The sequence below is a fragment of the Giraffa tippelskirchi genome, chromosome 4 (assembly GCF_054371585.1).
Source record: "Giraffa tippelskirchi isolate mGirTip1 chromosome 4, T2T-mGirTip1v1.2.pri, whole genome shotgun sequence".
Taxonomy (NCBI): domain Eukaryota; kingdom Metazoa; phylum Chordata; class Mammalia; order Artiodactyla; family Giraffidae; genus Giraffa; species Giraffa tippelskirchi.
Window position 1 is genome coordinate 148,840,776 of NC_137278.1, and position 15,510 is coordinate 148,856,285.

Consider the following 15,510-nt stretch of genomic DNA (forward strand, 5'->3'; position numbering starts at 1 on the left):
CATGTATTTAAAGAAGATGAGCTCATTCTTTCCTGCCTTGTGGTAATTAGAGACTCTGGGGAATTTAAGCTCTTCGCTAAGGCACCATAATTAGTAAAACAAGGCTATTTTTGATTTGTACTGTTGATTGAATGAATGCATGCGTGAGAGACATTTCTATCTTGGCTCCATCTTTACTGTATGCATTTTTTTTTTTCCAGGACAGTTTTCTTTGCCAATAGACAAAAGACAGCTGTATGAGTTTGATATCAAAGTTCCACTATTGGTTCGAGGGCCTGGGATCAAACCAAATCAGACAAGCAAGGTAGGTTCCTGATACAGTGATGCTGAGGTAGTATTTGCCTGAGAAAAGAAAGCTTTTCCTCCCAAGAGGAGACCTATTCTATTTCTCCTCCTTTGAAGATAAAGGCTGATTGGCTTAAGATTTTACAAGTGTATTTATAAGCTTTGCAAATGGTGATCCTTATTTCTTTCTTTTTTTTTAATTGAAGTATACTTGATGTACAATATTCTGTAAGTTCAGGTGTACAGTATAATGATTCACAGTTTTTCAAGGCCATGCTCCATTGAGTTATTTGTAAATATTGGCTGTATATCCTGTGTTGTACCGTATATCCGTGTAGCTTATTTTACACCTAATACTTTGTACCTTTTAATCTTCCATTCCTGTATTTCTCCTCCCCATCCCATCTCCCCTTTGGTAACCACTAGTTTGTTCTCTATGTCTATATCTGTTCTCCATATCCATGTTTTGTTATATTTTGTAGTTTGTTGTATTTGCTAGATTTCACAAATAAGTGATATCTTACAGTATTTGTCTTTCACTGTCTGACATATAATAACAGTAAACTGCTGTCCACCCACTCTTTGCTGTATTTTCCCCTTATATACGTATCACATCAGCATGAATAGCTTTCGCTTGTGTCTTGAGACTGAATCTTTACTTGGTGACTGCACTTCCCAAGGGTGTTCATTAAAACTACCTCCTGAAAGTGAAAGGCTCAACATCTAGAAAGTTTTGGATTGAATCACTTGGACTGGACTAGAAACCCTGTCTCTGCTTTTTTTCTTCTCAATTTCACAATGACTCTTGAGAGGCAGCCCAGGCTGGAGCCCACAGCCCTGTAGAGCAAGGCTCCTTAGGCTTTGTTGTGTGTGGGCATCCCCTGGGGGCCTTGTTGACATGCAGATTCTGATTCTGCATGCCAGCCTGCTCCCAGGTATTCCCAGCTGATGTCCACCTGGTCTGAGCTCCCTCTGCGGATAAGGCTACAGAAAGCTTGTCTTCTGAGAATTTAGTCCCTCTCTGTGGGACTCTTCCTTACTAATGCCTTTCTGCTTTACTGATTCTCTTTCCTAAAACTGTCATAAAGGATCACATTCTTCTTTTGTTACCATTTCCATCTGGTTTCATACTTGGTTTTAATACTGAGGCAGATGATGGGCACCTTGATCCAAACTCGTTGGTCTAACCTTGAGAGAGAATTGATAGGCTCTACCAGTTACGTTCACCGTCTTCCTGGGTAGCACAATTTCAGTCCCAGCTCTGTGAGAGAGACAAAAGGAAACAAGAAAACGGATCGTTTAAGCTAAAATTGGAAGACAGGCCAGAATTTCTAGGTATTCTGAGTACTTGAGTACCCAGAATTAATTTCAGGGTTTAATGTTTGTTTTGTTTAAATATCTGCCATTTACTTGTTTCCTTTCACAATGCTCTTGATTGGAAATCTGTTAAAATTCTCTCAGAAACTTAAAGTGGCTTTCATAATTGCCTTCTGAATTTTCTTTTTCTCTCAAGACCCACATTTCTAAAGCCAGTCACTTTCCACTACAAATCCATTACCCTCTAAATGGACATCTCCTTTCAAGAGAGGTGGGCAAGTTTGGAAGACCATTCAACCATAAAAGCTTCTTTTGGGTGTTGGCAGTATATTGAGGAGGCACATCTGTAGCCATGTGTGTGTTCCAGGAAGAGGGCTACTGGGACTACGTCTGTGCGAGGAGGGAGGCTGATGAGCACAGATGTCAGCCAGCTGCCCAGGGAACAGACTGTTCCTTTCTTCTTCAAGTTAACAGTGGCACTAAATGTTAAAGGCAGAAACTTCACCTTCTGTAAGTCATTTAAGTGAAACCGGGTTCTAGGAAGCCATTTCAACAATAATAACCTTTATTGAATACTTAGGATACAACAGGTGCTGTTCCAAGTGTTACTACCTGTATCAACTCTCTTAACCTTCACAGCCTTTTGAGATATGAATACAGTTATCCCCATCTTATAGATGAGGAAACTGAGGTTCAGTGATTTTCCCAAGATGGTGTAGCTAAAGAACAGCAGAGCCCTGCGTTTGAACTCCAGCAGTCTGGCTGATGTACACTTAACCAGAATTCATACACTCAGCCATGACTACAGTTCAGACAGGTGTCTCCCTGTGCCAGCACACTACATGAGGAGCCTGGGAGCCACAGCAAGAGCTGTCATGGAAGATTAATTTTTAACTCCCTGTGTCAAGGGGGAGCCAGATGCTTGCGCTACATTCATCAGCGAAAGCCTCTGAGGCATTTAGGCAGAGACTCAGGTATCGGAAGGCTTCAGTCATGCGGAGATCTGTGAGAGGGCGTCCTCAGCAGCAGAACAGTGCGTGTGAAGGCACAGAGAGGAGAATGAGCTCAGCTGGTCCAAGGGCAGAACGTGGCAGTTGTGCTGAACCCCTTTCACTTCCTACCCAGACCAGACTTCTCTCTCACCCTCTTACCTTTGCGCAGCTGGCCACTTCTGTCTGCATGCCCACCTCATGCCCCTTTCACCTGGCTAAGTTAATGTCCTCTGGGGCTTTGGTTTAGGGCTCTCCTCTAGGACGTTAAGGTAGATACCTGCCCCACAGAGAGTGGGTACCTTTCCCAGTTCCCAGCTGGCCTCACACTTAACACACCTGAGTTTGTCTTTTTGACTGCAGGAGTCCCTACTTGAGAGGTATTATCCAAACTTGGACTACCCAACCCTTAGTGGGAGTTTGGGATTAGCAGCTGTAAGCAATTGCTTATGCAGTGAATAAACAAGGACCCACCATATAGCACAGGGACCTCTCCTCAATGTTCTGTAATAACCTAAATGGGAAAAAAATTTGAAAAAGAATAGACACATGTATTTGTATAACTGAATCACTTTGCTGTACACCTGAAACTAACACAACATTGTTAACTATGCTTCAAGACAAAACAAAAAATTTTAAAAAGGTCCTATTATGTAGTCTAGGGAACTACATTCAATATCCTATGATAAACCATAATGGAAAAGGATATTTAAAAAAATATATATCTCTGTATGTGTATAACTGAATCACTTTACTGTACAGCAGAAATTAATGTACTAAGTCAACTGTATTTCATTGAAAAAAAAAGAATACCTAGCCCTTAACGTACAATGGTGGATATCCAAGTTGTGTGAATGGATATTACCAAGGTTACACAGTAAGTGGCAGAACCAAGTCTGAAAGTTAACTGTTCTCAAAAATCCATGGGTTTTGGGGAATTCCGTGGTGGTCCAGTGGTTAGTACTTGGTGCTTTCACTGTCAAGGGCCTGGGTTCCATCCCAGGTCAGGGCAGGAAGATCCCACAAGCTGTGCAGTACAGCCAACAAAAGAAAAACACCATGGTTTATGACATTCTGCGCTGACAGTTGTGGTGTGAGAAGTATGAAATATCCAACTTACATCTAACACAGTGTGTCAGCGATGGTGGCTGATTCATCCTGTACTGGCAGCACAATTGTCTCAGGGCAGGTTCCATGTGAGGGTCACAGGGTGGTGAATTGAGCATAATGAGCTGAGCTGGCAACAGCCTGGTGGCCAGAACAGGGCACATTTGAGCAGTGGATTTAGCTTTGTGTTGGCTGTTGAGGAGAGCAGGGGCATGTGGTATGGGCAGATGCCAAGCACTGGCTGTTGAGGTCTTCTCCTCTGGCTAGACATTAATCTAGCTTTAGATTTGGTGGTGGAAGTTCTTCAAAAGGGTTTTAAGAAAGGAAAATGTTGGTAGGAAAATGGAAATGATATAGCATGATTAAGGAGAAACAGAACTGAACAGGGAGTCAGGAAGACCACTTACTGACTTTAAGACTTTGGTTAGACCAAGCCTTGGTTTCCCCATGTGAAATTGGAAAGATGCTAAGTGTGAATTCTCCATTGTTACTAGGTCTCATCCCAGCTTGCTCCTTGTTAGGGAAGTGAGGGATGAGAGGCAAATCTAGGTGAAGCAGCCCAAGATGTGTAGAGATCTCTGCTTTCCATGCTACTCATTAGATGGATTTGGGGTGCTATCTGGTGTGCTTCCCGTCTTCTTTTGAAAGCCTTATATGAACTCTTTTAACATCAGGGCTTAAATGTCTGTTTGAAGTCCTTCTGGGAGCCCTTATTCTTTTAGGTAGTTCTGCAGCACTGTCCTTCTAGACTTAAAAAATAAGCAGGTTCAAGACGTGATATCCCTCGATCTCATGCCTCAGTTTTTTAGGGCCTTTTATTTGATCAAAATGTCTATATACTTAAATCCTAGGACCATTCCCAAATAAATTGTGAGGCTGTGGTTTATGGACTGATTTACTTGGTCTTGTCAGAGCCTTTTCTGTTCGAATGCATAAATGAATCTTTAGGTTTACACTCAGTGATAAAAGCAGTACCATTTTAGGGACTTGAAATGCTAATGTTTCTAGACATCCTTATGGTGATGGGTTCACAGTATCCATTGTAATTCTTGGCTGTATAAAAACCAGAGAGAGGTATAATTCTCTCAGATTCTTCCATTACACTTGGTATCTACTAGAAGTCTCCCATCTCCTAACATTGTATGCTAATTTTGAGACTACTTCTTGGTCGACCAAAACCCAGTAGTCAAACAAAACTCCATCATTTTTAGGGAAGATGTGATTATATAGACACTTGGAAAGAAAGCGTCCTGGGGATGATGTTTATGGTACTTGTGCTGAATCTTAGCAACTTGGTTTGTTCTGGATCTTGCAGACCTTCTCCCCCACCCCCCCACAGCAAACTGCCACTAGAGGGCATTCCCGCTCCTAGCTGATGGCTGGAGAGGCTGCTTTTGCTGAGCCTGGCAGTCACTGTTTTATATGTCTGTCTATTTTATTATTTTGGTGCCTTGGACATGTTAATAATACCTGCAGGACTGGCTTCATTCATGTTCTGGACATCATAGAAAATATGTCAGTCACATTTTGAAGTCTTGTTGCACTTATCTGATTCTGGAGGTGGTATCTCTGCTTGTCTGTCTTTTCCTTCCGTGGTCTCTTTCATACTCATACTCACTCTTGTTGACTATCTCCTAAGCTGCTCAGTCTACCTGGGGGACTTGGAACCAGGAAAGATATCTCCCAACACCAGGTCTTGTGTAATCCCCAGAGACATAAGTTTTTGTGCTTTTTATCCTCACTAACATATGGATTGCTTTTCCTTTGAGTTGCCTGCTGCTGCTACTGCTAAGTCACTTCGGTCGTGTCCGACTCTTAGCGACCCCATGGACTGTAGCCTACCAGGCTCCTCCGTCCATGGGATTTTCCGGGCAAGAGTACTGGAGTGGGGTGCCATTGCCTTCTCCGGAGTTGCCTGCTACTGAAGGGTAATTTCCAACAGCTGCAGAGTTATACTAATTGGTTCAGAGCCAGGATATGTTTATCACTCTGCCCTCTAGGAACCATCACTCCTTCTCCACTCAGAAGATGTCTTCTTGCCTTTTGTGTCTGTACTTTTGGTTTTATTTTTAAATTAAAAGTAGCAGGATTAGTTCTTTTTTTTAAAATCCCCTTTTGGCTTCTCCTGAGATGATCTGAGTTTTCTCTACAGTTTCCTTGACTGGTATTTATTTCTAGTAAATGACAGCTTTTCCAGTTACGGGCTGCTCACTTTGTTTCGTTACTTCTCTTTCGTTTCCTCATCTGTAAAATGGGAGAAATACTGCTTCCTAGGATGGTGCATGCGTGCTCAGTCCTTAAGTCGTGTCTGATTCTGTGCAGCCCCATGGACTGTAGCCCGCCAGGCTCCTCTGTCCATGGGATTTCCCAGATAAGAATACTGGAGCAGGTTGCCGTTTCCTTCTGCAGGGGATCTTCCCCACCCAAGATTTGAACCTGCATCTCCTGCATTGGCAAGTGGGTTCTTTACTGCCAAGCCACCAGGGAAGCTTCTAGAACTGTGGCGAGGCTTAAATGAGGATATCTGTTAGGAACTGGCCCGGAGTAGGTGCTTGGTGAACATTAGTTCCTTTCATTTCCCTGGTAGATTTTCTTATCACTCCAAGGCTTTTTCTAGCCTGTGACCATGTGACTTCTAGACCTATGCCCTCTGCTACAAAAGTTCATGTTATTGCTGAGCCAGAACATATATGGGATAGTCCAGCCTGAGATGCAGAATACCAGATTTCAAATAATTGGTTCAAAATTTTTTAAAAAGTAAAATCTCATCATTTTTTTGTATCGCTTATATGCTGAATATTAATATTTAAACATTTGCAATAAATTTCACCTCTTTTTTTTTCCACTTTAGTGTGATCATTGAAAGTGAAAGTGTTAGTTGCTCAATCATGTCCAACTCTATGCAATCCGATGAACTGTAGCCTATCAGGCTCCTCTGTCTGTGGTATTTCCCAGGCAGGAATACTGGAGTGGGTAGCCATTTCCTTCTCTAGGGGATCTTCCCAACCCAGGAATAGAACCTGGGTCTGCTACATTGCAGGCAAATTCTTTACTGTCTGAGCCACTAAGGTGGTCACTAGACAATTTTAAGTTACATATATGACTCCTGTTTATCCCCTATTGGACTATGCAGGTTTAGACCCAGTAGAGATATTGTGTACAGAAGAAAAATTGTCCAGTAAATCAAGGAATAAATGCTGCACAGTGTCTTTAGTTTCTAGGATTTTTAATAAAAACATCCAAGTTTTGTGCTCATTAAGGAAACTTACTGATGCATTGTTGGGATAAGTTTTCTGCACTCTCCAAAGCCTACTGCAAATATTTTTAGCCATGTTGTCACTTTGAAAAACTATTTAAAAGGCGGATACTCTAATGGGTGACAAGCATTCAACCTTTGAGCCTTTCAAAAATGTCAGGAGTCAATTTGAAGTCAAGTAGTGAACTAGTGAGAATAATCAAGTTGGAAAACACTTGTATAAAGTAGCCTGACATATTGCTCATCATTCGTAACAGACTCAAGGCAATCCTAAAGGAATCTTGAAAAATGTTTTGGTCAATAACAGTGTGTGTAAAATAAACATAACTTCCCAGGGGCCTGTATTATAAACTTTATATGGCTTTATGTTTTATATCTTAAATTATCATAGTTATATTTGAATATATGCAATAGGAAGTATGGGTTGTACAGAAGATAATAGAAAGTGCTGCTTGTTTCATGGATGGGTTTGGGGAAAGAGAACTCTAATGTAGATAGAAAAGGAAAATGAGACCAGCTGTGTTCCAAGTCAGTTTATTGTTTCTTTCTCTTTCTCATAGATGCTCGTTGCCAACATTGACTTGGGCCCGACTATTTTGGACATTGCGGGCTATAGCCTGAATAAGACCCAGATGGATGGGATGTCTTTTTTGCCCATTTTGGTGAGTATAAAGCCCTCAATCAGCCCTGAGCCAAGACTCTGAAGTAAATTCCAGGTTGTATAAGTAGAGTTAAATTTTAAATCTTCAGGGGAGACCCTTTAAATATTAAAACTATTAAATTTGGGAAGCAGAGGATACAGTTTTTCTCATATCTGTAGTGGGAAAGAGTTTTCTTTAAAAAAGACTAGACACATATAAACAGAGTTCTGTGTCCTTCTTTTTCTCCTTCTTCCCCAAAAAGCCCCATCATACACAAAGACAGGTTACAAATTGAGAAAATATTTGCAGCATGTATGAAAAAGGGTAACTAATCCTAATAGATGAGTTCTTAAAAGCAAAAATTAACATCCCAGTATAAAAATGGGCAAAAGAAGTAACTAATCAATTCCCAGAGGAATTAAAAATGACCAGAGTCAGTGCAGAAAGATTGCTTCAATGCTGATCAAAGAAAGGCTTAACTGAAGGAGGCCCCTATTGCCTATAGAACTGGCAAAGATTAAAAAGATTAATACCCAGTAATTACAGAAGTCTGAAAAAAATGAAAGCTACGCAGACTCTGTTCATTGAAGTGTAATCAGTATAAGCTATCAGTAGGCTAATTTAATAAGACCCATCACTTCAGAATACACACGTCAAGCAGATCCCATCTGAGAATTTACTCTTAAGAGAAAAAAATTCGTTCAAGAAATATTTGAGTATCTACTGTGTCTAGCACTGCACAGTGCTAACGATAAAGAACTACATGTAATAGTCACCTGGAACCATCACAACATTGTTAACCAGCTATACCCCAATACAAAATAAAAAATTTAATTTAAAAAACCCTACATACAATATTAATAGAAGAAAATTAAAAACCTGAATATACAATAGGGAATTGGTCACATTGTGGCAAAATTAAACAAGACTATTAAAGCAACACTAAATGATGTGCATAAGTATACACTGACTTAGATGCCCACCACATACTGCAGGGAGAAAAGGAGGTTTCAAACAGCATCTCTTTTTCATTAAAAATGTATGTGAATATGTTTAGGCATAGAGAAGTTTGACGGATCAGTACTCTATATTATAGGTAACTCTTACTGATTTGTCTGAATTTGTCACAACTATTAGGTGATGTGTGACTCATCGAAGAGAATACATGTCACTGATGTAAGTTATAAAACACATGAAATACCCATGAACCCATCATCCCATTTAAGAACTGAAATACTCCTCATACTGATGTGTCTTCCTATGCACTCCTCCCCATCCCACCCCTTACCTGCCCTTACCAGTGATCACTTTTCTGAATTTTATGGTTGTTAACTCTCTGGCTTTTATTTTTTTAGTAGTTATCATGTATGTAGCCATAAACAACATACGTGTCTTGGGGGAAAAATACCTATCTTGTTTTGCACTCTAAAGATGACATTCTACTAGCTGTAATCAAGACTTTTTTTTTCAATTCAGCATTGTTTGCAAATTGATCCATATTGTTCACTGATACCTAATATTCCATCATAAGAAGGAATGCTTCAGCACTTAATTATATTTTTTTATCAGTGTACATTTGTGGTATTCTAGCTTTGCTCTAGGCGCAGTGCTGCCACAGCATTCTCATACATGTTCCCCAGTGAGCATGTGTACACACACCAAGGTCACGGGAACCTCACATCTTCATTCCTACAAATATCACCAAATTATTGTCCAAAATCATCATCAGTTTATAGTCTACCATTAATGTGTGAGAATTCCCTTTGCTCTATATGAAACTATCAGACTACTTCATTTTTTGCCTATCTAGGGGGTGAGAAACAACAATTATATTTGGTTCTACTGTGCATTTCTCTGTTAATAAGATGAGTCACTTTTTTCACAGCTTAATTCACTTACTATACAATTCACCAGTTTAAAGTTGACAGTTACTAGGTTTTGATATAGTCAGAGTTGTACAACTGCATAATCTGATTTTACATTTTCATCACCCCCAAAAAGAAACCCCCAGATACACTAGCAGTCACTCCAGGCTCCCTCTCTCAGCACCATACAGGCACTACTTTCTGTCACTGTAGATTTGTCTGCTCTGGATATTTTCTGTAAATAGAATCATACAGTATGTGGTCTCTTGTGATTGGCTGAAAACACTGAGCCTGTCTTCAAGGGTCATCCCCATTGTAACACATGTTACTACTTCATTCTTTCTTATTACTAAACAGTAGTATTCCATGTATTTATCCAGCCACGTATTTATCCAGCCATCAGTTGACAGACATTTGCATTGTTCCTTGTTTGACTCTAATTGAATAACACTGCTGTGAACATTTGTATATAGATTTTTGGGTGACCTAACCTAGATTTTTGGTTTTCCATTCTCTTGAGTGTATCCTTAGTAGAATTGCTAGGTCATGTGGTGATTTTTCTGTTTAACCTTTTGAGGAACTGCCAGACTGTTTCTAAAGTGATGGCACTGTTCTGTATATTCCCACCAGCAGTGTGAAAGGATTCAGTTTCTCTACATCCTTGCCAGCAGTTGCTGTTATCTTTTTGCTATGTCTTAGTGGGTATGAGTGGGACTCACTGTGGTTCTGATTTGCATTTTCCTAATGACTAATCATGTTGATTTGTTGTTATGTGTCAAACATATCTTGTCATGTGTTTGTTGGACATTTGTCTATCTTCTTTGGAGAAATGTCTATTCAGATCCTTTGCTTGTTTTTTCAGTTGGGTGTTTGATCAGTGAATCATCTTTCCCTTATGTCTTTTGTGTTTCTTCCTTTGTGAAGTGCCTCTTTTTGGCCATGATATTCTACCTGTTTGTGACTTGTCTTTTCCCTACATTAAGATATGACAGTGCAGGAGTTGAATGTGTAAAGCCCCTCATTTTATGAGATGATTTAGTGTCCTTTGTGTCTTGTTTATAAAAATACTTTTGAACCTTGAGGTCAGAAAATAGTTCTCCCAAATTTTCTTCTGAAAGTTCCGTAGTTCTGCCTCTTACCTTTGAGTCCTTGATGTATCTGGAATTGGTTTTCTTGCATGGTAGGAGTCAGGAATTCAATTTCATTTCTTTTTCTATAAATACTCAGTTGTCTTTTCTGTTCCACAGATCTGTCTATCCCTCAACCAGTGTGTTGTTATAAAGCAGTATAATTAAACCTTGCATGGGTACACTTCTCTCATAGGGTTTTTAGGGGTCTCTTAAGGGTTGTTCTTAGGGGTATCTTAAAAGACAGTTATCTTTCTTCCATCTTCCATGTAAACTTTATAAAAACAGCTTTTCAGATTGCTTAAAAAATCATTTTGGGCTTTGGCTGGAATTGCAATAAATCTATAGATCAGATAGAGGGAAATTTTCATCTCTTCACTCTTCCTAGACAAATCTTACACTGTTTACCTTATTTCTAGTTAGGGGAAAAAAAAAAACTTCTCTATAGGGCTAAAATCACTGTGCTATGTATAGTTAATTTCTCTGCAGTTTTGTAAATGCCACCTGGGACCTGGCTATCTTCCTTGTTTTTTTTGTTTTGAAGGTTAGTCCTGTGGAAACCTCTGGTGTGTTAGGGCTGTCGTACCTCTCCCTCTGCCTTAATATGGTAGCTACTAGCCGCATGTGACTATTTAACTAGAATAAAGGGAGAAATTCAGTTCCTCAGTGTCAGTCCCAGTAGCCACTATCAGTTGCTCCAAACACCTTGTATCAGGCAACAGTTACAGAACATTTCAGTCAGAAAGTTCTGCTGGACAGGGCTGCTGTAGACCAGGGGATGGCAAACCCCTGTGGGCCAGGTCGAGCCCACCCTGGGGGTTTTGTAAATGAAACTGTATCAGGACACAGCTGTGTTCATCCGTGTCGTCCATGTATGTGTTGCTCGGCCTACTGCAATAGCAGGATCAAGTAGTGGAAACAGACTGTGTAGCCACAGACTCTAAATACTATCTAGCCTTTGACAGAAAACATTGAATGACCCCTTCATTGGTTTCAAACTTGGTGGCACATTCGTATCTCCTGGGAAACAAAAATACTAACTCCTGGGTCCCAGCCCCAGCAAGCCTGATTAATTGGAGATGTGACGTGGCCGCACAGTGGTTTTAATATGCAGCCGAGTTGGAGACCTCTGCTCTCGACCTCCAGGCACTCTTCTCCTCCCTGCATACTTTTGACATTTAAGTGTGGGGTTTTGAGGTCTACTCAAGTCTGACAAATAAGCTCTTCCCCTGACCCCCAGTTTCCATGGCTCAGGATTGGCAGAAGGGGTTCTTACAGGGGAGTTGGTGACTGCTGAAGTCTCCTGTAGCTTAGGATTTCTGTGACCTTCATCTGCACGGCCGTGACTGAGGACATCCGTTCCTCTCTGACTCTCCTTTCCAGGCAGCTGTGACCCCCTAAAGCCTTGAGCAGACCACACGCTCCCTCTACTGTGGTCACCAGGGTAGATAGGTCCACCGGAGTGCTCAGGGTAGTGGTTCTCACACTAGCACCATCAGCAGTGCCTGAGGGGCTGGCTCAAGAGTAGACTGCTCCCTGCCCCACTGGGAATAAAGAAGTTGAGTTTGTAAGCAGTTCCAGCTGCTGGGGGCACATTTTGAGCACCACTCTTTTGGAGCAGTGCTTCTCGAATTTTACTGTACATATGAGTCAGCCAAGGATCTTATTAAAATCCAGACAGGCTCTTTAAGACCAAAGTAGGGCCTGAGATGGTGCATTTCTAAGCAGCCCCCAGGTGCTGCTGATAGACCACAAACCAGACTTTGACTACTATGACTATAGACCATTTTAAGAGCTCCTCCCCCCCCACACACAGACATATGCGTACACACACACACACCCGTATACACACACACACTCGTATACACACACACACCCATATACACACACACACCCATATACACACACACACCCGTATACACACACACCCCTTGGCAGTTACAGTGCCAAGTCCTAACCACTGATCACCAGGGAATTCCCTTAGGAGCCCCTTCTAGCCTGGCCTAGGTCAGATTCTGCTGCTGGGCTGACTTTTCTAAAGCACAGCCTTGACTGTGTCACTTCCTTGTTCAAAACCCCCAGAGCCTCTTGTCACCTGCCATTCTATGTAGTACAAGTGGGCAGCCTGCTGTCAGGACCTTTTTCTGTTCAGTACCAGCCTGCCTGTCCACCGGCCTTGGCACTGCTTCCTTGTCTGAAAGCTGGGTATCAGGAACCCATATACCAGGTATCCTGCTTCCATCTGGCCTTACGTAGTCCTTTTGATCCCAGACTCCCTTTCCCTTTCACCATTTGTGTGCCTGTCTTAAATGTTCCCATTTCAAATGCTGCTGCTCTTTTCCTTCTGCTCCACTGATGTGCAGCAAAAATTAAATGATTTTATATATGTATGGTATCTTCGTTCTGACCATCAAGAAGTACACCAGCCCTGTTACAGTCCTTAGCTCACCAGCCATGTTTAATTTCTCGGCATGAGCTTAGACAAATTCGTACAGAGTTTATAGACACTATAGTTTACTCTGATCAGAACTTTCAGCACCTTGCCATACGACTTTGATTCTTGCTTCACGACTTTGTTTGGTTTCCATTCCTGACCTGCTTCACTAAAGTCGTCTTGAGAAATAACTATGCTCAAAGCATTTGACATCACTTGTGAGAATCCTAGGGGCTTCCCAGGTGGCTCATTGGTAAAGAATCCACCTGCCGATGCAAGGAGACACAGGAGACATGGGTTCACTCTCTGGGTTGGGCAGATTCCCTGGAGGAGGAAATTACAACTCACTCCAGTATTCTTGCCTGGAGAATCCCATGGACAGAGGAGCCTGGCGGGCTACAGTCCATGGGATCACAGTCGGACATGACTGAGCGACAGAGCACGTGAGGACTCTATAACCAGACATGATACTCGGTAGCTTCAAATGCCTCCATTTTAGTCCTTTCCTTCAGTTACTGAACAGTCCGTTCATTTTGACTCCCAGGGCCCCGTGAGTGGTAGAATGAATAACGTTGTGATTTTATCCTACTCTGTATGCCTCACCGAAACCACTTTTGCTCTTCTTTCTAGAAAGGGGCCAGTAATCTGACTTGGCGATCAGACGTCCTGGTGGAATATCAAGGAGAAGGCCGCAACGTCACGGACCCCACGTGTCCTTCTCTGAGTCCTGGAGTGTCTGTGAGTGTGGCCCAAGTTGTCTTAGCCACCTTCTCACGGACAGCACAGCCCAGCACGGGTTTAGATGTGCCAAGTGCTGAAACTCAGTTAATCTGAGTCCTCCTCCTGTCACTTTGTCACTTGATTCTGGGAGGTTAGGAGATAAACAAAGGTAAAAATAATCCTGAAAATGATTATCTGCCAACCTACTGTCAGAACGGGCACTTTGAATTCTTCCAGTTCAAGTTCACATATCTGCCCTCCTTACTTTATCAGGACCCCTTCCTTTTTTTACCCATCCCAACTGTGGTACCACTTTTCATTAGGGATGTGATCAGTGGCATCCAACAGAGAGACAGGGTTTCCACCTATAAGCAGGCCAGCATGAGCATCTTGATTTGGTGGCAGCCAGACTGGCCATGGAGGGGACATGAGCGACATCAGCCACTCTTTAGAGAATGGGTAATAGAGTCAACTCCAAATGGAAGCCTGACACTGACATGTTAAAATATAGTAAAAACCCAATCAAAAGATGGTATGGAAGACTTAATGGAATCAAAGTCAAGTCCTATTTGGTGATAAGAGCGCTCATAAACCACTTACTGCAAACGATTCCACAAAGCTCATTTCAGACTTTCTCCAAGCCTTGAGGATGAAAGAACCTAAAATAACCTGCAGAGTGATTCACCTGTGTATTGATTTCTTCTCCTTACCAACCTGTATGTTTACAGGTGCTCATTAGAACTCACTGCTACCAGGAGATTAGCAGGCAGGGATGGCAGCAGTCTGCACACACAGCAGCCACACCTCGTGTTCCTTAATCGAGTCAGCCCTTAGTAGGAGCTGAGCCTCACCTCTGTGTTCAGTTTACTTCTCTCTGGAAAGTTTCTTCATTTCTGTCCAGTTGTATGTCTGACTCGAGCCAACCTGGCTGCCGCTGTATGCAAGTCCTATTTGTCACTAAAGAAGGATGCTCTTCAGCTAACTTTCTTAATGTCCCTACAGCAATGTTTCCCTGACTGTGTGTGTGAAGATGCGTATAATAACACCTACGCCTGTGTGAGGACCATGTCAGAACTGTGGAACTTACAGTATTGTGAGTTTGATGACCAGGAGGTAAGAGGGCCCGCTGCCCCTCCACCCCTTGTGTCTATTGCCGGCCCGCTGCCCCTCCACCCCTTGTGTCTATTGCCAGGGCTTTGTTAGCTGGACTTGGTGGCAGAAGAGAAATTCCAGGGATGTTCCCTGGGGAAATCGGGTTTATTTTTTTACTGAGGTATAGTTGTAGCAGCAGCAGCATAGTTGCTTCACAAGATTGTGTTAGTTTCTGCTGTACCATGAAGTGCATCACCTGTGTGTGTATACATATGTCACCTTCCTCTTAAGCCTCCCTCCCCTTCCCTCATCCCACCCCTCTAGGTCATCACGAGCACCAGGCTGAGCTCTCTGTGTTATACAGCAGCTTCCCACTAGCTATCTGTTTATACATGGTAGTATCAGTTACAATCTCCCAATTCTTATCTGTATTCACACTTATGTTTCCATTAGTTAAGGAAATAGAATTCCACAGGCCATACTTGACTTCTCTAACTGACCTTGCTGGGTGGGGCTTTCTCCACTTCCACCACTGCCCACACATACACTTTAAATACACACAGTTCACTTTTTCAGAATGCTACATGCCTGGTCTGTTTGCTCCCCTGATAGTTTGGGGTGAGGGTAAGAACTTCTATGGAGATGAAAGGAGTCGGGGGCCTTTCCTAGAAAGCTTT

General features: G+C 42.1%; 1 protein-coding gene across 2 annotated transcripts in view; it reads left to right on the forward strand.

Annotated features, from left to right (window-relative positions):
• The window catches only part of GNS (glucosamine (N-acetyl)-6-sulfatase), a 51,186-nt gene that overhangs the window by 27,429 nt on the left and 8,247 nt on the right, over positions 1-15,510 (forward strand). For both annotated transcript variants that reach the window (XM_081588861.1, XM_081588862.1), the window contains 4 exons: positions 201-304; positions 7,515-7,616; positions 13,652-13,759; positions 14,744-14,854. In XM_081588861.1, coding sequence (XP_081444987.1) covers positions 201-304; positions 7,515-7,616; positions 13,652-13,759; positions 14,744-14,854 — 425 coding nt within the window. The remainder of the gene's footprint in view (positions 1-200; positions 305-7,514; positions 7,617-13,651; positions 13,760-14,743; positions 14,855-15,510) is intronic.